Below are 27,155 nucleotides of genomic sequence, written 5' to 3' on the forward strand. Positions count from 1 at the left end.
GGTTTACTTTGAAACATTTTTAGTTGCCCCTCAAATCCCCCCTTTTTTGGGGGATACTCAAAAATTTCAAAATCATAGAATGAAAGTTCCTGCTGAGATTGCACGATCACCAAAAGGATATCTCTGTAAATTTACTTGGAGAAATATTAGAGCGGGGGGGGGGGTCTTGACTTTTTATTCACCCTGTATAGATGGTCTTCACTATGTGACTGGTGTGTATGTATAAATGCGTGTATAAAACTAATGTTGGAGGTTTTTTTTAGAACTTTGAGTCCAACGTTGAAGGATCGTGCCTGATGGACAGTACTTTGGATTTTGCCAGTGTAACAAAATGTTCCTTGTTGTAAACCCCTTTTTGTTGCATGAACAGTTAAAATCGGATCATTAGAACTATCCACTGATACTATCCAGTCATTAGACTGTCCAATGATAAACAGAAAGACGTCATCTTCTTACTCCTGGGTACAAGGTGATATAACCTTAGCTAGCATAGTTTCTTCCGATCCTGGGGTGAAAAGTTAAAGTGTTTTTTTCATTTTTGTTCTAGAACGCTAGGCACGAGCCGGGAATTGTTTTTCACATTACCTCAGGCTAGACCTAGGCGTTACGTCATCATCACTTATATCAAATCCATTGGTGATTTGCCGGGATTTGAACCCGGGACCCCCCTCGAAGTCCCACGCTCTAATCACTAGAACAGCTCGCTCCCCGAAAGGAAGTATTGGATTTTTTATTCAAGCTCATATTCATATAAATGCCCCAATAACAATGCTACTCTAATACAGTATAGTCATTTATGGAATGCAATAACTGTAGTAGTTCGAATTGAAATACTTATAAAAAACTGAATAGAGTTGCAACACAAATTTCAATTCCTCTCCTGAAATTTTTCGATCTTAACTTGTACCGGCTATAGTTTATAATACGTATGATTAAAATCTTAACTCATAAATTTTTTTGAATAAAATTCCTTCCATGATTCTGTGTTTTACATAATATGTTTATTTAAATTGTCAATGATTTATATTTGATTTTTACTTTCTCACCCTTTTATTTTTTTTGTACTCCCACCGCACACCCATGATAAGGGGCATTGACAAGCTAATGGGATGAATAATGTGTCAAATTGATACAGTTTATTTTTTGTATGAATGAAAATAATGAGGTAAGAAACTAATGTCACAAGAATTTTTTTTTCCAAAAAATGCTTTATTGAATGTATGATACAACATGATTCACTGCGCCTACGTCTAGTATGGCTGCTATGGTTCAGTATTCAGTCTTATCTTAAAGAAAAAGAAGTTAAATATATTAAATAAAGCATATACCATGCTTTACAATATTTACAAATTATAAAGGATTTCAACAATAAACTATATACAAATACATAAGCTGACTAGCGACGATGTAGTACGAACTCTGTGATTTGGAGTTGCTCACTTAACTGAGAAGGCCTCAAACAGTGATATAAAAAAGGGAATACTATCGTGTTTTATGTATATAATGAAACTATTTTTTCCAGGACTTTTTCAAAGTAATTGAAGTTGTATGCTAAAGGGTTAAATAAAATAAAAACTTGCAATATACCCAATTTGATTTCATTTTTAAAATATTTCATGGATAAATATTGTAATATCAAAACTGTGATTGTAGCATTCAAACGATTGATCTCTCTAAATATAGAAATTTGATAATTTTACTGCGAAAAACAATTCGCAGTTCTCTCGTGAGCAATTCCATTCATAGTTCCGTAGGTACCGTCTTTTGTTAGGGTAAAGCAGGAGACTTACTAAATCTACATTATTGATGAACAACTTACATCTAAAATCTAATTACAGAAAACGTTTTACACTGTCGATTACATATATTTACACTTATTCTCACCAAGTTACTTACGTTTGATTTTTAAAGTAATAACAAGCTGGTTAGGTGAATATAAAATGAGTTAAAGTTATGCAAAACTTAACTTTCTCGCCTAGTAAAGTTTCATTTGCAATTTGGTTTGAATTATAATGATGCAAACTTTAATTAACATGTTCATCTTTAAAACAGTTCTTTCAATCTAAGTTATTGCTTTATTGCTTATATTCCTATAAATTCTCCTTAAAACAACATGATCAAACTATGTAAGATAAAAACTGTTAGGGCTACCTAATTTCAAAGTAAACAACCATTGTAAAATAGAATAAATAGAGGCAAAATATTTATAAAACAGTTGAAATTCTACATTTACTAGCTAAAACTAAATTTTTCTTCTGTAATACTTTTGTGAAAGACACCACACAAATCAAAACAATAAGTTATATATGGTTTGAATACATGAATCAATATAAAACCTGTACACAATTTGTTATATACATATCTACATACATCAGTAATATTGTGAATATTGCAATTACCAACCAGATTCTTAAAGGTTGTCCTGGCATATCTATGAAGAAAACTCTTATTTAACAAAGTAGATTGTTTTAAGGAATTCACATAAGAAATATTATTTTGTTAAAATTGGACTTGATATAAATCTCTTGCCTACAGTATGTAAATTAAAATGGAACTGACGATTATATACAGACAAACCTTGTTAATTTCAATAACACACTGTAATATCTCCTTATGTACAAGAAACCCAACTTCTATTAAATCTTAAACTATTATTATTGCACTAGGTAGTTATTTCTTACACACAAGAATTGGCACTATAACACAAAACAATCGTCCGTACATGTTAGGATTACGAAAACCAATTGACCTTTAACCCTTACAATAAATTACATATCAGCACTCGTTTACATCACATTCTATACAAACATATCAACAATAATACATATTTCTAACATTTCTAAACATTTTCGTTTTAAAATTAACTCACTTCAACTTTAAAATGAACTACACATGTTAGTTTATTTTAGCACATAAAAAAGATTGTGTGGTAGAAATTTGTCTCTATGGTTGATATATATAAGGTTAATCAAATTTCATGTAATTTGCACGGCTTAGTTGTGTTTCTCCTGATTAAGTATGTACTATTGACAAGTCACATCAAAGTCATTGTATACAAGTGTCAAATTACTCATGTATAAGCAAACATAAACATACGCTAGCGGTTTAGTATTTACAAGCTTTGATAAGTAGCATTACAAGTTTGTTTCGTTTAATTTGAATTGAAAAAGGTGGTTGATATTGATTTATTTATGAATAGTTAACACAAAACTAAACTGTATTTCTTATTATATGACATAAATACACGTTACAAATTATGGGGAAAATTATGTTACCTTTTATGGTTTTACGTGATGTTCATTGTTACGGATGCCATTATTAGGATAGTTATTTCTCACAACCTAAGAGTAAGAGCCTTTTGATAACAAGTGCACTTAATAATTACATCGATTTATCAAGACTTAAAATCTTCATAGTGTTTTTGTATAGTTCCTTGAGAAACTTGCTACAGTATGTAAAAGGGAACTCCTAGTATGTGTCTGTGGCATATCCAGGGATATTTTGTTGTAGGTAGGTGTTTGAACTATGGAACATTGTCTTTCTCAGGATCATTCAAGTTTCCAGGACCTAGTCTACGATGGTCTACTGCTACTACCACTCTCTGACTCTTCTTCTTCGTCACTAAGAGGGACGGTGCTGTGGTTGTACAGTCCCTGGGCCATCAGTTGCAACGCCAGCGGATTCTTGGTGCCGTTGGCCTTCTTGATCTTGGCTCTCTTGTTCTGGAACCAGATCTTGATCTGCGCCTCATTCAGTCCCAGCTCGTTCGCCAGTTCTTGTCGCCGCTTTTCCGTCAGATATCTGTTCTCTGAGAACTCACTCTTGAGTCGAGAAAGTTGCTCTCCGCTGAACGCTGTCCGAGGCCTCTTCTCCTCCGGTCGCTTGTCTTTCCTCTTCACTCTCCGGGACCTCGGACCTGCAAACACAATACCAGGTTAGTTATAGGTTATATGCATCAGAAGAAATTTTAGCTTAAGAAATTCTATTTGATCAAAATGCTAAGCTAACATGTATGCACACAAATATGGATTTTAAAATGTGTACAAAAATGAACACAGTAATGAACACTGTTCAAAATCTTTAACTTCCTGCCGTTCATTAGCTGTAAAGGACCAATTCTTTTCTTTCGGAAAATCATTGGATGGCAACATTTTAATCGCACTTTGATATACAGCGTTATTCTCCTCGTCAACATTTCTTTGATATAAATATCAAAGACCATTAACGAAAGCTACAGTATTCCTTGTCGGTATCCGACCTTTAACACCTAACCATCTTTCCATTTCGCCTGTCTTAAAGGCATGAGAGTAATGCAATTGAGACATTAAAATTACCCAACACGTATTACAATGTCTTATAAACAAAAACATTACCACGCCGAAAGGAGATAGGAACCGACCATTACGTATAATTCATCTGCCGTATAATGTATCTAGCCGCCATGTCCCACGGGTTTCCCTATTCCCTATTCCCTATCCCTGATGCGTGTTGCAGCATTGTTCACCGACACAGAACACAGCAGAGGAGGTCGACTCCGGGTGGCTATAACGGCCAATTAGAAGCCTTGTGGGAGCATTGTTGCTGTTTATGTGGGGAGTTTATGGGGGCGCCAGTGTATTGTACCAACAAGCGTTGTGATTAGTTGTTTAATAACCGATCCCTGGGGCTTGGAGCCTGGGGTTGTGTTGATGAGGCATCTGTGATGCTCTTCCACGGTCGTCCCATCGATATTGGGCCGAAAATATCTTCTGGTATTATTGGTTTGGATAAAAACGTAGATATATTACGTAATTATTAAACCTAGATTATGTAATCACTATATAATTCACTGTTCGTATTTCTTGTTGGCCATAGGTTCGTGGTCGGTGTGGCAATTATAGATTTACTTTTGGAAGAGTTAATATTTTTATCTATACTCAATTCACAAAATTTAGGCAGTTTTAGGGTAAGAAATGTATCCCCCTCCACTTGATCTCACCTTCAAACCTACAGCTGAGGGTTGCCAAAACGTCGATCAGTTTTAACATACATTAAGCAAAAAGAAAAAAGTGATGGAAGAAATTCCTTTTAAACCACCTACATTTTATGCACAGAACTATGGTTAATTCAACCCACATATGGTATATTTTTACAACATACAATTCACCAGTAGTATAAGATAAATTGATATTAAAGCTTCAGACAAAATGCTATTTTACGGCATAACTGGGTCCTGTTGACTAGAATTTATTGACTTAAGCTCCATTTACATTATTATTATTATATACATTATTATTATTATTGTAAGTTACATTATTATTATTATCATACATTATTATTATCTTTGAAAAAACAATAGATAAAAAAGTAGCTTAGTATGATAAGAAATGTTCCTAACCATCTAGTAAATGTTATGTTTGATATTCGTTGACATAAATAAGGCTATGAGTTAATTTGTATGTCTTATAATCTCTGAAATTCTGAACAGCATGGAGATGTTTAAAATGAAGAACCTTAAGGTATTGATTGCAAAAGTGATCTTGACTGGTGGTGGACAATCGTAAGATCAGCCTACTCTGAACTAAAAAAAATTACGAACCAACCGAAGGGGGAAAATAGTTTCACCAAGGTGTCAATGTGATACAACCGGCGTTATTCAGTAACGTTCCCTTCATGACTTTATGTCGTAGGTAATGTTCACGTCATTTATGATCTGAGGGTAACGAGTAGGCCTAAGTCCATCTTAGTATTTTACTGTGTGAAATCATCACCAACCGTTTTGGAGTATGAAACAGCCAACATTCGTTATCACTCTGTTCTTGCAAATGTAAACTTGGTCAGGTTAGAATAGTTGTTTCATCTATGTAATTACAAATAATATTGTATTTCCTATACAAAACATAAAAATAGGAAATTAATGCGATAACTATCCTTAGCTAAACTAACGTCAACCAACATAAATTAAAAGAAGACATTACAGCAAAGAGATTTACACCGAACAAACGAAACCTTAAACCAACAGCTGAGGGTTGCAAAAACGTCGATCAGTTTTAACATACATTAAAATAAAAGAAAAAGTGATGGATCAATATTTTTACCTCCAACCACCAATGACACCATCACAACCTCTCAAAAATTACTTTATGTCCTAACACAATCGGTGATATAGTTGGTAGAAAACGTTCTCTACAAAAACGACTCGGCTGGAAGGCAGAGAGAAGGTAGGTAATTATACATGTTTGTATGGGGATTCAGGAAGAAGCTAAGAGCTCACTGACAGAGCAGTAAACATGTTGACAGTTCGTCAGTAACAACAGCACTTAGCACGGCAACACCGTAGCAACACAACAGCACATGTGTGAGGCTAAACACACAACACATCATCATTGTAACTTTGGTTGGACGAGGTCAAATCGACCATATATGGTACAGTAGAGTCAATATCCAAGGTAAAATATAAGTTTTTATAATAATTGATTTTGATAATGATGTGGACTTCGTCTACTATGCGATTAAATTACATATTCTTATTGGTTTGCACTATACTTTGCATAGTATGTTTAATTATATGGAAAACATACTTTTGGTTTAGTGATCAATGTTTTTTAAGAGCATTAGAAATAAGTATGATAGTTGTAAAAAGTGGAAGCATGGATGGAAATATTATTACTGTTATTTTTAAATTGATTATATCAACTGTGAACACAAATTGTCTTGAAAGCCGAATACTTTTAGTTCTCACCTAAAATCTTTAAGTTTAGCAAAGTTTAATTTTTGACCCCGAGTGGGGTCAATTTTGCGCACAGATGCAATTTTCCATTTTGCTATCATTATAATGATGCTACATAACAAAAGTTTGACGTTTGATCGTAAGTTGGCTAGTGTTTGGATGGACCGCAAAAAAGACCCAACGCCATTAAACGAACACAAACTAAAATAGAATATAAACTGTAATATTATATCACCTGATAGTTATTCAACTCTTTGCCAGAATATAGAGCGGGCGTGTATGCAAATTTGTATACTTAACAAAATTTGTATTCTGAAGAAAATCAATAATATTTTTAAATATGCTAAAACTCGGCCTGAGTTGGTTTAAAACAAATGTTTCTATCGAAACGAGCTAGGAAAGGCAATTTTGTGCTGTAACCGTGTACACAAACCCTACTCTTCAGAGTGTAAACTAACAGGATTTAAAAAGATAAAGATTTAAAGTCACCTCTAGCCTGAAAAAAGGACTAAAAAGGGAATCCCATCTCTCAGTGCACAATTCGCAGGTAAAAAGCTTTCTTTGCATTATCCGCCCGGCCCTGCGCGGCGATCCAGGTGCGAAGATTACTCAAAGCCATCAGAGATTGAGCTTAGCCTCCAAACTTGGCTTTTACGACCGATTTCATCGCTGTCGTTGCCGCTCACTTCTTGATTTTAGCCAAAACCAAAATTCTAAACCCTCTTTTACGATTGACGATAAAGTTGATCGGTTGAGTGTCAAATTATCTTCTTAAAGCTTTCCTGTCGTTTTCCGACATAGCTTAATTCACTTTCGAAACTGAGTTCGTTAAGGCTCAAGAGTTGACTATGTAAAAATGTTTTATTGAATTTTAACTGTTTATGAATACCACCAAATATATTATATTTCCCGCGTTTTCTTTTCATTATGTATTGTTCAATAGGCACAAGAGTAGAATCCTAGGTTAGGTGGCAAAATAACCTATTCTATGTGCCTCACAAGCCATGGAAACCTAATATGGCCCTATAACAATGACTCTAGATAGGACAAGTATGATTTTCATCCAATTGTAAATATAGAGTAAGTTTGTATGTTTGTTTCGTGTTGAGCGTGCTGATTTGAGTATAACGAATATGTTGAACATTTTGTTACAAAAAAGGATATTGATGAAGCAAAATAACTATGCCAAGTTATTTATTAAATAAGAATTATGCATGGATTACTAATCAAAGACGGTACGAATACTTTAAAATTTTAAAATTATATTACTTGGTGCTTGATAAATAGCTCTGTATCAAATAAGGTGGACCAAAATATTTAGGTGTTGAAACTGTTGAAGCAAACCACCAAATAGTCAACTGCAACAAGAGATTAGTATCTCAGAAATATTAAAACTCACAATGAAAGTACGTCCCGAAGAATCCACATTTGTTACATAACCTCAATACCACAATGTAATATAAATATCAAATTACGATGAAAAGATCGTGTATTTTCCATCCACTTGCGACGGAGTTCTGTGGGATTCCCTTGAACTTTAGAATGTCGAAAGCGAGTTCACCTTTAGGGTTGAGGTGCTGAGGACCATTACATTACCATAGCATGATCTATATACTGTGAGGCCGTGCGCGCATAACACGCATGTACGCCCGACAAAGGTACTGTTGCGACATTAAACACTATACACTATACAGTATACACTGACAATATGTCTCCGCCACCCAGACACTTTCCAATCACTTTGGAGGATAATGGCGTGGTCACAATACGCAAGGCAAACTTCTATACTCTAATTATAACGGGTTTTGCCTCACCTAAAGGGTTATGTCGCAAACAGTGTGCACGTTTACAAAACTACTACATCAATGATATTATTTAGTTTAAATTCAATTTTTCCATTTCGTACCACAACTTAGATGAAAACGTGACGTTTCAAAATTATCAAAGATTATAGTTTTGCACTATGACTTCTATACTTTAATTGCAACGGTTATCACCTCACACTGGGGCTTATGCTGCAATCATAATCATAATCATCATAATTAACATGATTCAGTGAATTGATGTGAAAAATAATTTTTTTGTATATCAAAACCCAATTAAGTTGACAGCTTAACGTTTTAACACTATCAAAGATCACAATTTTGCATTATAGCTTCTATATTCAAATCAAAACACTATTTTCTTACGTATGGTTTATGGAACAACCCCATGCTTTACACTCCCCCACAAATTCATCTCGTTAATGCTTTATTACGTACTGTTCATTAATTTTGCCTTACTCCAACTTATTGAGCCAAACAAAAATATGGCAACTTCATGTTTTTACAATGTTAAATGTCCTTATTTTGCACTAGGATTGAAATGAAATACTACTTTACGAAAGAGTTATGTAGGTAAAGAAGTTCCCTTACAAATTTGGTGATGGCGCTCAAGGGGTTAAATCACCCTGTACATAAATTTACGAGACAACGAGAGAACAGGGTTGAAACGAGGAGAATTATAAATGGCAAAGCTGTGAGAACCCCATCACAGGGCAATGCCTTTCACACCTTGCTTGGACTAATTAGCTGACTTTTGTTAAGATTAAGTTGGCAATAGTTTATTACGTGGTTCAGTTAAGAATATTAATAAGTTGAATTAAAAATTTGGTTTAAGTTGCATTTAAAGTTTAATCGGCTAATTGGACATTACTATCAATGTCAATTCTTCTTTAAGATCTCTGCGTTTCCTTATAATTAGGTAGTTAAATCAAGTCAATAGGTTCTTTACGTATATAAAATTACACAACGAGCAATAGAATCCGACATATATTACGCGGGCACTCAAAATACTGTATTTAACAAAACTACAGCACCATATAAGAGGTGCCTAAAGAGGTTGCAGCTAAATTTATAAAAAGATAGTTTTTTGATGATAATGTAACTAATGTAAGATAAAGTTTCAGTTATTGTATGCAATTACATGCAAGTTGTTTCTTGTAAAAGCGTGCTCAATTACAAAGAGGCACATATGGAGCACATCTGGGAGGTGAGAAGGTGTGAACAGTAATGATTGGTGGTTGTTGTCACAAGTGCTCTCGTTGTCTGTCGTCGGTCGTCGATAGCGTTTTTATCAGCAGTTTTGGAAATGAGAACTCGTGTTTACACGATATTGTCACCCATTAAGACCTCCCAGGTCGATCTGGAAGATATATAGTCGACGATATTTACAAAGGTTGTAAACCTTTGTGATCGTTAACATTGTTTGATCATCTTAAATGATTACGTTTGAAAAATCCGATTGAAATAGGAATTTAAATGTTCTTTTATATTTACTTTCCTTAACTATTCAAGTGAATGTTGACTAAACTTGACCAACTATTGATCAAAACATATAAGTGAACAGGTATCACATTAATTTGGAAAAATGGAATTTTGTATAGACTCTTCACTTAAAAACCTTTCATCTATGAGTGTATTATGATTACTGAGGTATAACAGTACTGACCATATTGAACTTTGGCGTGAAAAATAATTTACCATAGTGTTGATGGATTTTTATAACGCGACAATCTGGTATGGTGTAAACTAACCCAAGAGTTATATCTAAACTTGCTCAAGACCGGATAGCAAGAAAGTCTGTAGCTACAGTTATACAGGGTGTGAAGAGAACATTACACACCATCGTGGTTCAAATAAGCTCCACTTTGCTTGTTAATTGCTTGCCGGGTACAAAATTAACTGGATTACTTTGCATCGTCTTCTCCCCCCCCCTCCCCTTACTCTGCGCACACACATTTATTGTTCTGCAATTACAGTTCCAAGATTATCTTGGAGTTGTAATATACCCTTGCGTTTAGGTTTGTTCTTAACATTTTCTAAAGCTGTTAATTAGACTGAATTAACACAAGACACGTTTTACTTATGTTCCAAACAAAATCTTTTCTAATCAAGATTATTCATATTCTTCGGCGAAGCTAGGATATTTTGAAAGTTATCACTGTATTGATACATATTCTATTGTTACGAGGAGTCATTAAAATGAAATTCAAAATTACCAGCATAAAACCGAAATTAAATGGTTGTCTACCCTTTCTTGGTTAAAAACTAAAGATTACTAAAGATGAGTTTACCAAGTTACGAAATCAAAGCTATATTGACTTAAGTTATGGATTTAATTATCATCGGCAGTAAAGATAAAGTATAGGGTGGCCTCCAAATAGCTAACCAGATGATAGATTGTTTGTACAATATGTTTAGAACTTGTTGAAGTTTAGTAGTGACAATGCTTGCCGCAAGTGGAGGCTAGCTTGGTCGCAAAAAATAAAAGTTCAAAAGCATTTTTTGATAGTTTTAAATGTAAACAAGTGAATGTGGATATCATTAGATATATTTCTTGCGTTTACATTTCCAATGCATTTCGTTTAGTACATTGTAATGTTCTACACTTTCTTGGAAATTAGAACCTCCTCAATGCGATATGGATCACCATATGAGAAATGTAAATTAATCTAACCTTTAACAAATGAAAGTGTGATACCAGTTACATATTAAATTACAGAGATTAAGCCATAACTGCCCCCATATTACATACTGTATGATAGGTATTTACCGTGATTGTAAATACAGTTTTATCTGCAAGTGCTTTATTCCCCACGACCGTCACTTAACGGAGGTTATCCAGATAACACTAAGTGAGTCAATGATTTCACCACCCTTTCCCTCGACTTGTACCATAGTTAACGAGACTGGCTCTAATAGATTCTAATGATCGGACCTAATCATACAGTGCTAAATACTGCGAACCTTTGGTAACCATAACATGTTCGGTAGACTGTAATTTATATATGAGTTGATGAAGATATTAAAGATTTGTATCCTCACGTATTAAAACACTTCACTAGCCTATGTTGAACACTTTTCATATAAACACGACCAATCGATTGAATACAGCTGGAAAGACATTCTTTATTGCCGAAAACAAAGACTGTTTATTAAAAACAAAACTACAAGCTAATAGTCAAATTTACAGCCAATTATTATTTAAACGTATTTTTTTCAGTTTTGCGTGTTAACGACATTAAATTACCTCACTTAACCCAATATTCAATTTCAAAATGCATGAATTGCATTTATTGGTGTCTGACATGTATACTTTACTGGTTACTTCGGATTGACTTTTCGTGTGTTGTAAATTATTTCAGCTTCAACAGTTTCTCACGAAAATCAAATTCGGCAGGTAAACACGATGCACAGGTTAAACATGTGTTAAAGAGATTAAACAAGTTCACTTACCGAGGAAAACAAGAGCTACAGAGGTCAAAAAGGTTCAGATACTTTCGCAAAAAATAAACATTACGGCGACAATACATTTAAATGCCTCATACATACAGTTATGCCATTCTTTTAAAACCTTCAACATTCAAAGCATTAATTCACCACATCTTTGTATCTTTTAACAACAATTTTGATATTTATAATCACTAATTATTCTAAAGTAAATCTACAGAAAATAGGTAATAAGAGATTTTAACCTACGTGTTGGGGTAGAGGTCAAGACAAATATTTTTTGTCAAATGTGGAGAAACTTATACATTGAAATGTTGCAATTTAACAAATATAATTTTTCTTGGATATTTCCCAAAACCTTATTGGCCTAAAACAGTTGTTAACGTTATAGAAAGAAGATACTGAATATTAGTTTGTGTGATAGATCATGCTATACTTCTCAGTTCCTTCTATTCTTTCAGGAAAAGGATGCTACATTTTTTCAACTTCCTATTCTTTATGGTGAATAATACCCCTAATTTCTATATAATTTCAGGCAGACCATTCTAAGTTTCTCAAACCTTCCCATTCTTCCAGATAGAACATACTCCATTCCTCACAACTTCCTATTCTTTCACTCCATTTCGAACCGCGAGGGATGTTAATGCCGTTGGTAACACGTTTACAGAAGGCAGCACAAGTCCTTTATATCAACTGCGATAACGCCACGCCGGTAGGTGGCAGTACCTCGATAATAACGCAATATATTATATTTGTCGCGGGAGAGCAATTTATATAGGTGATGTTAAACAATGCACTGCCTCGTTAGGTACTATCTGATCTCACATACGATTAGTACCTCTCGGTCGGGACGCGACGATAATGGCCCGATGATCACCGGCCACCGCTCAACCACTCAACCGCTCAACAGCTCAAGCTTCTGTTTACAAATGTTCAACTCCTTCTGTTACTACTGGTTTCTGTTAACAGTTTGCTTCTGTGAAGAGTAACATTGCAGAATTATTTTACCACGTTCCCTAAAAGTTATAAAGGCTCTTGGGTGCAAAATGTCTATTTATCTTTATCGCCAATGCTGCCTAGAAGAGTTTAAAAGTTGTCCCCTTAGCCTAGTCCCCTGTATGTCTTAAGGATTTTTTCACAGGTATTCAACTCCCCCCTGACTTCTACACACTTTGCTTCTGTCAAAAATTGTAATTTTTGGAACATATAAATTTAATTCGAAAGTAATGACCTCTTCTTTTCCCGCGTCCCTGGAGCTTACCTAGGATTTTCTTAAATGTTTAATCATTTCAACTGCTCCAGTTTCCTGGATGCTATATAAAGCCTTATAAGTATAAATTTCTTCTTTTGCTCAAATCCCTACACACCTTACAAAACCAGCTGAATCTTTCTCTTTTTTCAAGTACGCATTTTCTGCAAACCTGCATGCACGAACAGCTGTGATTATAACCATTTTCCTACTTCCGAACCTTCTTACTATGAATAGTATGTTTTCTTATAAATGCAGTAATATTTTTCTCTCTGCTGTCCAATTATACATCGGCTAATCATTTGCCACTATAGATTCATCTTGCCACTATAGATCCATCATCATTCGATATCATCATCCACAATCAAATTTCCGTCCTGAGATCACACTGAATGAAATATATGTATAAAAAACACCTTAATGAATGTGATTTTAATACTTTTTAGGTCAATCTCCGTTTATACTATAACGCAACCCGATTAATGAAAATAACTGCATAAAATATAATTTATCCCCGCTCATTATTTTGATACTCTACGTATAATTCGATCAAAGGGACAGCCGAGTTAGTTAACGATTTTCCTGCTGGTGGGAAGCATAATGTTCCATCTAGTCTGGGACTTGCGGTTGGGTCTGAGGGTATCAACCTCTACAACCGCAACTGTCTTCATCCATGGCTTCCCGACATCATCTCAACTCCCACCTACCATAATGGCACTACAAACCATCATTGTTGCAACTGCAGCTGCAGCAAGCCACAGGAGATTCACTGGTGGTGTTGGGGGAAATCAACGATTCTATGGTTCTATGGTTAAATTCATCAGTGATGAAACAAATGAATATAAACCGATGTTCAAGCTGGTATATAAATGAAGTATTTACTTTGAACAAAATTAGATTTGTTAGTCAAAACCGTGAATATTCCGAGACCCGGAAACAATGATCAAATATAGCTAGGTCATGAAGAATAGTTAACAGCTACTTTTAGGATCAAACCAGCACTCAGCTACCCAAATGACCCAACGCAAACGCCTTAGCAAAACCAAAGCAAACTCAGCAGTGTTCACTGGATCTTCGATTGTTAACTAGAAAACTAAAATCTCGTCTAGAAAGATCAAAGAGTTACAACCCCAAAAGAACAAAATTGATCAGTTTTTCTAGGTGTCAACTATACTCAAGTGTCCAATGTTATTGCCCGATTATCGGCCCAGGGTAGGGGGTGCTCGGTGTTGTTTTAACAAAGGCTCCCCTCCGATTAATCACTTTGTACAAGGGTATGTACAATTATACAGCCCGATTGTTTTCATTATATACACTTGTAAGGCCTATCCACTCCCCCATTGTCGGGAATTAATTCACTGTCCACGTCGCTTATTGGATCCACCCTCCCCTCCCCCACTCGGCTTAAACTGACTAATCGCTGGAAAAAGTACATTGTCGTTTTAATTTTACTGGAAATTCGTGGTTTCAACCGGGGGAGAATTTAATAAAGGAGGGTTACAATTGAAATTACACCGCGTTTGGGAACAATTTTCGATGGAAATCTGCCGCTTAGCGCGAATATCGGCCACTGTGTGCTTGGACCGGATTTGTTTGGGGGTTTTTAATGTTGTGGTAGCGAAAACGAATAAAGAAGAATAATAGGAAATAGTACTCGGTGTTGTAGAACCGTATAGAAGAAAGTTTGTTCATGAATACGGTTTATTTTAATTGATCATTGCTTGTTATTTTACTTATCATTTACATAACAATCCCGTATGACATCAAATACAACTAAAACAGCTTCTAATCAGGTTTTGTTGTAACATTATAATTTTATAATATTGCTGAGCAGGTATTGTAGGGTATTTCCTCCGGGTAAAAAGGAGTTAAATTAATACTGAAAAAATGTCCAGCAACCTTAATTTTTTCAGAGTTTCGGAAGACGTCATAGGCCTACATTCAGTTTTTTTCGAACTCATATTAAATTACCTACCAGAATATTCCTTTGTGTAGTTTCACATATATTATACGTCCCGTTGTGGGTTTAGAAATATAAATTACCACAATCAAGATACTACATTATTTACTCTTAAAGTTTAAACGCCAATGATATTCGAAATGCCAGGTCACTGCGGAAGTGCTATCTTAAACAAGGCTGGGCTGGGCAGGTGTTTCTCCTAATTCCGGATTCGATCTAAATTCCCAGTCCGCGTAAGCAGTAGCTAAGATATAATTAGTCAGATAGGACGCCCGGTGATGGGGCCAACACAGATAAAGGTACAATATGGGAGGTAATTGTGGATACGGTTACAGAGTTGCTTAATCTATTTAAAAAATAAAATCTACGTCTTTTATGATTCCATTTCAATCACATGATACTAGTTATTATTTTATTGATAATTAGACTTTTGAAGAAATAATTTACCATATTTGGTAACAAGGCTACACAGACCTTCCTTCTCCATTCTACACACCTTGCATTCATATACAGTTAATAATACGCACACGGTACCTGTAAGTATGCATCGCTGTCTTACAGTAGGTAAGGATAGCGAAATTTTCATTTCTCGAGGAGATCCAGTGAAAATTGAAAAGGGTCAAATTTCAAAATATTTGAACAAAAGGAGGGACTGTCATATAAGTAAAGTAACTTGGAATAAAATAGCTATGAAATATACAATCAAATATACTAAATCTGATATTGATTCGTATTCATTTTCGTTTAAACAATCTATTCACGTACGAGCAAGTCCAAAGGATTTGTGCACATTTTAACGGGGATAAACTCTTTGCCAGACAGACTCTTTGCCTGACTTTGCCAAAAGTAACAGATGCTGACTTACAGATCCCTAGAACAGAAGCTGGCATATAATTATTAGGGAGTGTGTGGAGTATAGACAAACAGACTCCATCTGACGCAGTATAAATACTGTTGGGAAAGAGGTTTACATTCCTTTTTTCCTAAACGTCTTTAAGTGCATGGCAATCAAAAGGATACCGAATCGATACCGAGAAAAGCCAGTAGCTTTATGATGGTTCAAACTGGACCCAGCTGTCCTTGATCATTTTAATAAAATGGTCCTGACTTAAGAAGCAGCTAGTCAGCAACAATGCTATACGGGTCATCTCACTCCAGTTGCACTCATATTCAGCAATATGCACCTGTGGCTTTGCTGTCTCAAGCAATGCAGTGAAGTCGTGTAACACTACCTAGATATACTATCGTCCTTCCCTAGAGTATGATGACCATCCTCTCCTCTTGTGTGCCGAGTACCGCGAGTCGCGCCGGCACGGACGCGAGTCAGCGGTTGGCGGTTGGCGGTTGGCGGTTGACGTTGCACCGGCATCGTTCCTGTATGGCATCCGCGAGCTGGGTGGTCTAAACTCGTTCCTCACACTTAGCTTTGTCAACGCATCGACTCTCCTAATCACTGGCTCTCATCTCTTGTAATGATGACAGTTGTTTCTCGTTTACAGTGGTCTAACGAGAGCCTGACCGAACTACCGGCTGCCGATCTAGCAGTCCTACTAGACGGATTTCGGGTTTCATTTTTTATTTGCTGGGTATTTTATTAACGACATTATTACGTTGATGATCTTAGTTAATTTGTATCGGCATTTTCGTAACCGGTTGCATTGGTAGTTTTCATTCCACAATTAAGTAGGAAAATTAAAGCTGAAATTGTGATGATTTGCATATTTCTACATGAACATTTTCGTTCGACAAATATTTTTCGTTTAAAAATAATATCCTACTAAAACTTCTTTCAAAAAATACTGATATTTATTGAATTAAAAGTGTCATCTTGATTGAGAAAACGTTAACAAAAAATTTCTTTATAACCATAAAAAAGCTTTGTAGATATTTAGGTTCTAGAGTAAAATTAAGTGAAAACTTCAAACAGGGTAATCTTTGACGACAGGCATAATAGAAGGAATCCAGGTTTTATTTCATTTTTATATATTTCGTGTCACAAGACAATTTGATTTTCTTTATTAGTATTAACAAGAATTGTTGAGACCAAACGAATTGGTAGATTTATAGTTTCATACTTTTGATTAATATAAATAAAATCGAAAAGCTGAAGTCTTATGAGATATTGTTTCCTACTTGAATCACGCGTCACTGAATATGCTGTTTTAATCATTTTATAAAAGAAATAGATTATGTTAGAGGTTTTATAAAAATATTTGCTTACATCGTTTGTTAAATGACTGATTCAAATATATAATCGGAACAGGCTCAATTCCGATAATCCTAAAATTCATTGAATTAAAAATATCAACTTGATAAGATAATTTTAAACATAAATGTTTTTGGGAACACACCTTCACATAACACCTTCCTAGATATTAAGTTCTAAATCAAAATTAAATACAGTAAATAGTTTACACTGGATAACGGGTTTATGTTTACAGCAACCTTAGTAAGGATTCCTGGGATGATTTGTATTTGCTATTTATAAAAAATGCAATACTGTACTATATATTGCTAAAAGACAATACTGCGTTGATTTTTCTATTGCGATTTTTCGGAATTTATTGCATCCAGTTGCATTGGCATTTTATATTTTAGTCTTCAATTAGTATAAAAAATAAAAAAGCTAAAACTCTGGTTCCATTCACGACTTTCCAAATTTTTTTCGGAGAAATATGTCTTTCGTTTACAAAAATATTTGCAAATGAATCGGCTATTTAAGAAACACATTTAAATTTCCGTCCAAAATGCAGCAAAAGGTATTTAGGTTTGTCTCCACATAAATACATTATTTAGCATAAATCACATAACCACACTGGATATAAAATCAGCTTACATTGAACCTGGATTTTATGGGGATACAACACAGTAACTGACTTACTGTATGTTCTGTTTTTTGAAGGTTTTATTTTTTACTTATATTGATTATTAAGTAATCAGTTCAAATATTCATCGAGAAATTCTGTCTAAAAACTCCTTATGCCCCTGAATTTCAAATTTCGTCGTGAATGAGGAATTATTCATCTAAAGTTGTCTTTACGATCACGCCTTCAATTCTAAAGTTAAATGAAATCAATTTTTGAAACTGAACAACAGGTTTACATTTACTTCATTTATCGTAGGTCATTTTATTATAAGATCTGTAATTAGCATTTCGTTACGTGTTTCATTAATCACTCTGCCTCAACAGTTTCTAATTATTGATGCTTCCTGATCATGATGAGCCTAACTGGTTAGGCAAGTTTTACTTGGCAAAGAAAGCTCCCAGGCGAGCCTTACAGATAAGGTTTGGTTTCAAAATTGAGTAACCACATTACCGATGTGTCCATACACGGTGCTGACGACGTTAAAAAATGTAATTACAGATGATTGTTACAGCTCTTGTCTCAGTTAAGATGCTGGTGTGCATTGTAAGGTATTCTTATAAGCTTGTCTCGTATATGTCATTGGAGAAAACTTTGTTTGGGTAGTAGTCCTCTTTGGTCAGTTTTTAATTAGTGGTGTTTTTTTTTATTCATGCACTATTTATAGGTTGCATTGTGCAGAATGTGAGTAAATTAAATGTAGCCTATTCAATATGATTTCTTCTCAGAGCACTGTCTATGTCCCAGTGGTGAACTTCTGTCGATACTTATGGTAATTAACATTTAGGCACAGTGAATATCCTTTGTACTGTTTGTGTATACAGTACAAAACTGCAATGTCAGTACTGAGTACTGTACGTATGTACATCTTATATAGTTGTGTGATGCAAATTTAAGACATTGAGAACCTATTCTATAGAAACCCCAGTGAATATGTTGGTATACATGAATCGGAAGTTATATACAATAAAGCCCCAGCAAGACTAGTGATGAACTCTGTCAAATCCTTACAAGACTGAGATGAACACAGTAAAGTCCCCATAAGTTTTTCAATTTATATAGTAAATTCCCTGCAACCCTAGTCATGTACAGAGTAATCTCCCTGCAAGCCTAGTGGTAAACACAGTAAAATCCAGTAAAACCCCTGATAGCCTAAAGCACTCTTTATTCTGTTCCAAAGTAAACAAAGTAAATTCCTGTTAGGCTGTTTGTATGCACAGCAGAGCACCTAAAAGACTATACATTAGGACGGTAAAATCCATATAACGCTGACATAACAGTAAATACTCAGCAAGAGTAGTGATGAACTCAGTGAAATCCCTATATGCTTCTGATATAGTCAGTAAACCTCCTGCCAAAGTAGTGATGAACACAGTATAGTTAAGGTTATTCATAGCTCATTAAAAACAACTGTCAGTATGTCGAGAGGCCTTGTTTTGAGCGTGATTCACAGTTAGTTATATTCCAGTAAAACATCCGATGTACACAGTTAACTCCGTGTAAGATCGTTTATGTAGGCAGGGAATCCTGTGTCCGGATTAGTCCCCTACAAGATGCACAACCCTCCATCACTCACCCCTGGATATACTCAATCCAAGGTGTCACCCCATCACCCATCACCCATCACCCAACACTCCCCTCACTTGATAATTGTTTGTTCGCCGAGAAGATTTGTTCTGAGTGAATCTTCTTTGCGAGGGGAAAACGAATTTCACTTCAAACTCTCCAAGAGCTTCAACTTTTCTCTTGCACATTGGTTAACGCAAGAGCTATCAATTATTTTTCGTAGGGGTTCAGTAAAATATATTTTAGGGTTGTATTTTTATTAAGTTTGTACTAACAAATTTTGAAACGATTTAATGCTCAAGGTGTATATTTGTGTTTGTATACAGCTAGTCGAACTATTCCTCTTAACATCGAGATGAAAATAAAATATTGTTTACTTTAAAATGGTAAAAATCAAACGATCCTAAGCCTATGGTACATATTGTTCTTTACATGTAACTGGATTTATTTTAAACCATACCTATCAACACAACACAGTATAATCAAAAGTACTAGCAAAATCTGTCACTTATCTATTCGTTTTAAAAGAAAAAGATTTCTGAGCATCAGTTCATGAAAGAAAAGTATACACAATAAAGAAGTATTTACAGATTCTTTATGTTTCTTACTAAATACTAAGATAATAACTAAGATTTTAATGTGATAATGAGTCAGGACTTTTACTAATAATATAATATCACATTTGATGTTTCTTTATCTATATTTCATCCGTCAAACTATAGAGTGAGTATTGATTGAAGACTTAATTAACACACTCAAACATTGAAAAGGATGATAAGGACCTACCGGAGGACTCCTTCAAGGACAAGATGCCACCCGCCGCTCCGCAGGACACGACCATTGGCCGAGGACATGTCAGGCGCTCGTCATACTTCCAAAAAATATTTTGACAACTGATCTTTGAAAGTTAATTTGGTGACTAACATAAGATAAACCAATGAGCATTATTCATAGTGTTCGCTGCTACGATTATTGTGATATACAGAAGTTTCAGGCTTTACGGGAGCTAGATATTTATCTGTGAATACAGTAATTAGATTTCCAGATTATAGGAGAGTAGTTTTACTGGAATTTGAAAAATAACAGTTTGGATAGAACATTAAAATACAATTTATAAGTTTAGATTCTTTACACATAGATTTAACAGTAACTATGGGTATTGTGTGGTACTGTATTTGACAAAGAAATGCTGGCATAGGTTAACGTATGTTACAGTATGTTTAGGGTAAAGTCTTGGTTAAGTAAAGTCTTAGGTTAGTTACCCTTTGGTAATACATTAACTAAAACAAACTGCTATTTTGTAGTATTCCGTTAGAGTGGATGGTCTACAATTAATAACGGTTTATGTTTTTGATCAATAAAAAAACGAAGGAATTTAGATGGTTTGTTTATCAAATCCGATTTTGGCTTTGAACGTTTTTAGGTCAGCGTTACATAATAATTTGGAAGGGTTTCCAAAAAAACAATCACTGTAAACTATTTCTATAATTATGGCGTGCTACAAAATTAAATAGACATTTTCATCAGTGGGAGTAAAATTGACATAATTTTCACCTAATTTCATGGAAGGTGTTGAATTAATAATAATCCATTTCTTGTCAGCTATTTTCTTATAATTTGGTCCAAGTTGTCAATAAAGTTAACCAAAGTATTGGTATTTGTAACAAAATTTTATTCATTGTGCACCCATTTATTTAAATCATAATAAGGATGTTTTTTTGTATTCGCACTACTGGTGTGATATAATATAAAATAAATGACTACTTGCGCTTATACTAAAGACCTGGATAAGGAAAATGTGTTGATTAAAGGATCTAGCAATTACAGTAGAACCCCTCATATCCGGCCACCACGGGACCAAGCCCCTGACCGGATAACAATTTGGCCGGATAAACCAACCTACTATGAAAATGACAATTCATACCTAATAATAATAGGTAATCATATATATGCAATCAAAAGTATCATTTAATTCTGTTCTGGGATCATTTTTAGAAAAATAAACATGTTTGTAAAAAGGGAAAAAAATATTTGTAGGTTAAAGTCATTAAGTAATGAATGTACAAATATGATGATTCCAGGTAACAAAACATATTAAATGGAAGTAAAAATGACAATAAATTGTACTTAAAGATCATTAGGACTTAAATGGTACATGCATTTCTACTCAACATTCTTAACGATTTTGTGAAATACAAAAATTAATGTACTCGTACTGTACTGTACTAAACCCACTTTGGAAATAATCAACCAACTGATCAGAGGTTAAGCCTACTAGCTCAACTGAGTATAGTTACTCAGCAAATAAATGTATAAACAAACAGATAAATAGTGAGAACAATTTATTTTATGACTTGAGCAGTCACAAAGACTAGTGCTTGCATCTAAGTGTCTATAAGCTGTGAGAAAAAAATTTTGATTTTGGCTTCCTGGAAGGGGCCGGATAAACAGAGGACCGGTAAAACCAAGGCCGGATATGAGGGGTTCTACTAACTGTACTAAACAGATTATTGTAAACACGCACAATCATACTTAACATCTTTCAATAAACATATACAGTAGGTCAATTTCCTACATAAATCATGAATATGCAATGGAATTTCGGAAAGAATATTTAAAGTGCCAATCGAATTTAGGATTTATGTGTAAATAGATCTTAAGTTTATTAAAAGTGATTATTTAAATGTTTAATAGTTTTCAATACATAAAACCTCTTTCATCAAATGAATATTAAATTCATATTGTAATGTTATTATATTTTACTTTAAATATGTGATTTGACTGTCTGAATTTTGGTTAAATATCGTTAATGATACAGACCACTAGTAAAATTATTTGAAATAAAAATCTTATCCAAAAAACGTCTTTGGCGTGGTGAGTTAACATAGATCGCGACTCTCCGTAGAAGCGCGCATTTCTTCATTTTGTTGGAGAAAGAAAAATTTGCGCATCTCCATCCCTTAGAGCTTTGGGCGTATTTTTTGATTATTGAAATACTACGTTTGGATGAGATCTTAAAAGAGTTTAAAGACGTTTATTTAAACATGTGTTCCTTGGCTTCAGTCACCGGTTTATGAACGGTAAACATCTGTCACCGTAGAGATTAAACAAATTATTTGTAGCTCAATAATTTTTATAGTCTGTCAAGACAATTGTTTTATTTTGAAATAAACTATCTATTAAGTGCTACGGATAAAAACGTGTATGCAATTTTACCAATTTAGATGTGTTACTATTACTATATAATCAACAGTATTTGGCACTTTTAAACAATAAATACAAATTAATAAAATGTATGAACTTTTATACATATAAGTTTAATATTCTTATTATAGCAGGTTGTTATTTATGATGTCATCACAAACCATTTTGAGTAGCCATACATGCTATTTTAAAAGTGCATGTAATCTGTAAACATTTTAAAGAATTATGAACAGTATGTTTATTAGTTTTGTGTATTTTGCAAGGGTTTCTGTGTATTATTTATGCGGTTTATGTTTTCTTTAATGCTACAAGTAGATTGTATACAAATGTTGACTTTTAAAGAAAGCAAAACTGTTTACTTATATTAATATCAGTAGTAATTAAACCTACAGTATAAATTAGTTTTACTGATTTTTCCTGCCGTGCTATTTTGACATAAGCAATTATTATGAAGAGAAATATGATTTATACATAGATCCATTTAGACAAAACTAACATGTAAGTACCCAGTTCAACAATATTAACAATTAGAACCGGGTATTTTGTATTATTTTTGCAAGAAAGAAAAATAAACTATACCGTGAATGAATTAAAAATGTTATAAACAAAGCTCCTTAATCAACCCAATAAATATGTATACGTATAACCAAATTAGATAAGGCCTTTTACTAGGAATGATTAAATTTTTTTCATTTAAATTTTCTTTGGATTCTTAACACTAGTTTGTGTTTATTTTCAGTATAGTATTAGATAGGGCCTACATCTATTGGCACAGTTGTTTGTGTTTTTTTTTTATATATAGTTGGCTATACGATGAAGTATGGTCATTCTGGATTAATTTTGTAGTCTAAAATCGTCTTGGGTTTGTCATTTTATATACCGGTATATCACTTATAAAGCTGTTTGTTTTTTCACAAATATTACGCTATCTGACGTTTGTAATAATATGTATTTTGTTGGCTGCAAAAAAGCCGAAATTCACTATTGGATGTATTTTTATGTTATGTAAATTTACAAAATATGACTACCGTGAAATTACTGACTCTAATATAAACACCAACAACTATTATTTCAACGTTTTAATCACAATTTCAAGAACTCTCATTTTGCTACTAATGGCTTTCTTTTTATGATTATATGATGGAAACTATTCCTCAGGTAAATTCCCTAAATCACGTGAGTTTTTAAAGTGTGTATGTATTTTACGATGCGACTTTTAAGATATCTAAAAACTAAATGCAAGCAAGTAACTTTGAAAACAATTTTTTTTTTTTATTGAATATTCTGCGCGATTCGAAAAAGTATATTTTAGTTGCTAAACTCAAAAGTGTTGCTAGAAGCTTAAATAAGGCAAATTAAAATGTACTAATTTAGAAAAACAGTATTTTTTTCAATCTCCCTTGTACAGAATACAGCAGATAATTTTTAAGTTAAGATACGGTACTTATTTGTATGCGCTAGAGTTCCTTAACCTACTAAAGAATTACATAGTGTGTTGTCAACTAAAAAAAAAATATTTTTTACTCGTTGTTAAAATTCATTTATACTGTACTATCTATGGATGGATATCGTGTTAAAAGTATCACCCAGATTTGTATGAAATAAAGAGAAAAACGTATACTATGAAATACATTCTATAATTCTTTACAATATAAACAAATACAAAAAAATATTTTGATAGAAATATTTGAGATAAAATTATATAAAAACTTAAATAGCATTCACAAAATCACTTCAATTACCTATTGATAAACTGTGATCAATATAACAATGGCGTTGATGCATAAGTTTGTTAATATTAAACTTAATAGAACGAAATAGAAAAAAAAACCAGCGGCCTTATGATAAGTATAATGAAAAAAATACAATACGTTTACTGTAATTCATACAGTTCATATCATGTTGCACTATTAATTGAATATTTTTATTCATGTGTAAAAACAATGGAACTTAGTCTATCATAATTGATATAAAACTACTGTAGAACCGATTGTTGTTTAATTAGAATCAACCGTCTAAGTGGTCTAATTGATTTGGATTGTAACATTAATTAGTAGAATAACGATCTATTGAACAACGAAGCTTTATTTTATCAAGGTCAGGTATAGGTTATAATCAGCACTCAGCGTTTCGTACTAACAGATCAATTAATTTACTTATCTTGATTGTCAAAATGACAGTTAATTGTTAATATTTAATTACTCAACTCAAATGCAACTTCTAAAAAATGAGATTGGTTATGATAGTTTGAGTGATGATGGTTAATTTAATGATTAAATACATGTCATATGTTATTTAAAAGATAGACTATTAGTATACGCCCATGATGTAAATAAAATTCAACAATACATTTTCATGGCCATACTTTATTTTTCTAATCCGTGGTAAACCAATATTGGATCCAAATTAATTTTTGCAAAGTGGTCTAATCAAACCTCATTCCTAATACCTTTTTTATACTAAATAACTACTGAAATAAACTCAATGATGAAAATAATTTCAAAATAAATCATAAAGAAGAATGATGTACTGTAAAAAGAATACAGTACATTTACTGTTTAAGGCCTTACCTTTAAATTAATTAAGATATTAGACTTTTTTGAAGTAAGGTCTTTTATTAGTATGGACTGTTATGACGGTCTTTTATTGCATTATTTTAATATCTTGACGTCATAATATAAACAACAGTAATTGTTATTCGATGTGTGTTGAGATTCGCTGGAAGATATAATGTACGTATTTATACGATATGTTTTTATTTTATTTCTATCCTAAAGGTTCTCGTGGACACAAATGGGTATATCATTACTGACCCATGCTGTGTCGACTTTCATTGGTGGTGGGAACATAGCTACATGTATTTTCCGAGTTAAACGATTACAGTATTTAAAAAAAACTTCAGTTGTTTTATATCTCATCGCGTTTCAGGTAGTTAGCATCAGCTTCAATTACTTAAAATAGGGCTCATTGTTGTATTCCTATTTTGAAGCGAAGCTTTAACTAATAAATCACCTGTTTGTTGACCTCGCGATTCTGGACATAACATGTTATCAGCTGTTATCTGGCCTGCACCAGCGGCCTCTACCGCCGTCCACTGAGGGTGGCTCTCTGTACCGTATCTATCATTATGATTACAGTATGCAGTGCCTACCTGAGGAAGGTCTGTCCGAGTAGCGGGTGCAGTAGACCCAAGCCGGCCACACTTGTCCGTTAGCGTCCTTGTCCTCCCCTACACTCGGCACCTCAGGCTTGTCAGCGATGGGGATCGGCCTCTTGGAGGAGACAGGTACGACGTCCTCAGACAACTTCGGCTCCGGTACCTTGGCTCGCCGCAGCTGCTGGGCCTGCGCCTTGGGACACCTCCCGAAGTCCGGCCGTAGGATATTGTCTACGGAGAAGGTGAGTGACGACGGCCCCGGAGACCTCTGAGGAGACGGCGTCCTACTGAGCATCCTGGGAGACGGAGACCTGCAGCAGTTGAGGGAACAGGAAGTGCCGGACACCCCGGGGGCGACGGCCGGCTTGGCGGAGCTGAGTAGTCTGATGTCCATGACCTCTGGCACCGTGGGTCTTCCGACGAACACTCCCAGAGAATCGGTGGGTAGCAGGGCTGGTGTCCGCGTGAGTCCTACCTCGGGATACACAGCAGGCACGTGTAGACCCATCGGGAACCTGTTAGGGATCACCCCCAGGCCGTACACCAGAGACAGACTCGCCATGTCGGGGTGGTACAGGAGACTGTTGCGACGTTCCTCTGGTGGGCTAGAGGGAGGTGTTGAGTCAGGGTACCCCGGCTTGCTGCTAGGACTGGGGCGAGTCGTAGAGTGGTTAGAGCAGCTCTCGTCAGACGGGGGTGAGCTGACGGTGTCGTCTGGCCTCCTAGTACAGAAAGATGGTCTGTCGAAGGGTCGAGTGTCCGTGGGGCTCCGGCTGAAGAAGGACGAGCGGTCGCTGCCCGGAGGACTCTCACTCCTGGAGAGGGCCGCGATCTGATGGAAGGCTGACTTGAGTTTACAAGTGTCGGTCACTGCGCGGCTGCCCTCCGGTCTCCGATGAGCCTCACTAGTCGGGCCCGGGCTGGCCGCGTCACTAGGGTTGCACCGTTCCGTTTCTAACGCCATATCACAGTATCATTGTGTCTCGCTGCTCAGCTTGTACTACTGTCTCACTGTCTGGACCACACACGACGCTAGTACGCGCTACAGTCGCAGTGCGGCGCTGTCGCTCTCCGAGTCTTTACTCTCTACTTCGCACACTGCCTCGACGCTCGACGCCTCGCACACCGCGATGAAGTTATACGGGTATCCGCACCGAGACAGCCGTGTCACTTCCA

At 34.9% G+C, this 27,155-nt stretch overlaps 1 protein-coding gene across 1 annotated transcript; it reads right to left on the reverse strand.

The window, feature by feature from the left end:
* Positions 1 to 1,243: 1,243 nt before the first annotated feature.
* On the reverse strand, positions 1,244 to 27,155 carry LOC128998484 (homeobox protein engrailed-like). Its single transcript, XM_054424634.1, has 2 exons — positions 25,974 to 27,155; positions 1,244 to 3,916 (listed from the first exon to the last, which is right to left on the reverse strand). Exons 1-2 carry the CDS (start codon positions 26,941 to 26,943, stop codon positions 3,573 to 3,575), a joined length of 1,314 nt encoding a protein of 437 aa, XP_054280609.1. The 5' UTR covers positions 26,944 to 27,155; the 3' UTR covers positions 1,244 to 3,572.

The sequence above is a fragment of the Macrosteles quadrilineatus genome, unplaced genomic scaffold, assembly GCF_028750875.1.
Source record: "Macrosteles quadrilineatus isolate MER2022 unplaced genomic scaffold, UCM_ALF_1.0 Scaffold_7__1_contigs__length_78375512, whole genome shotgun sequence".
In the NCBI taxonomy this organism is placed as follows: domain Eukaryota; kingdom Metazoa; phylum Arthropoda; class Insecta; order Hemiptera; family Cicadellidae; genus Macrosteles; species Macrosteles quadrilineatus.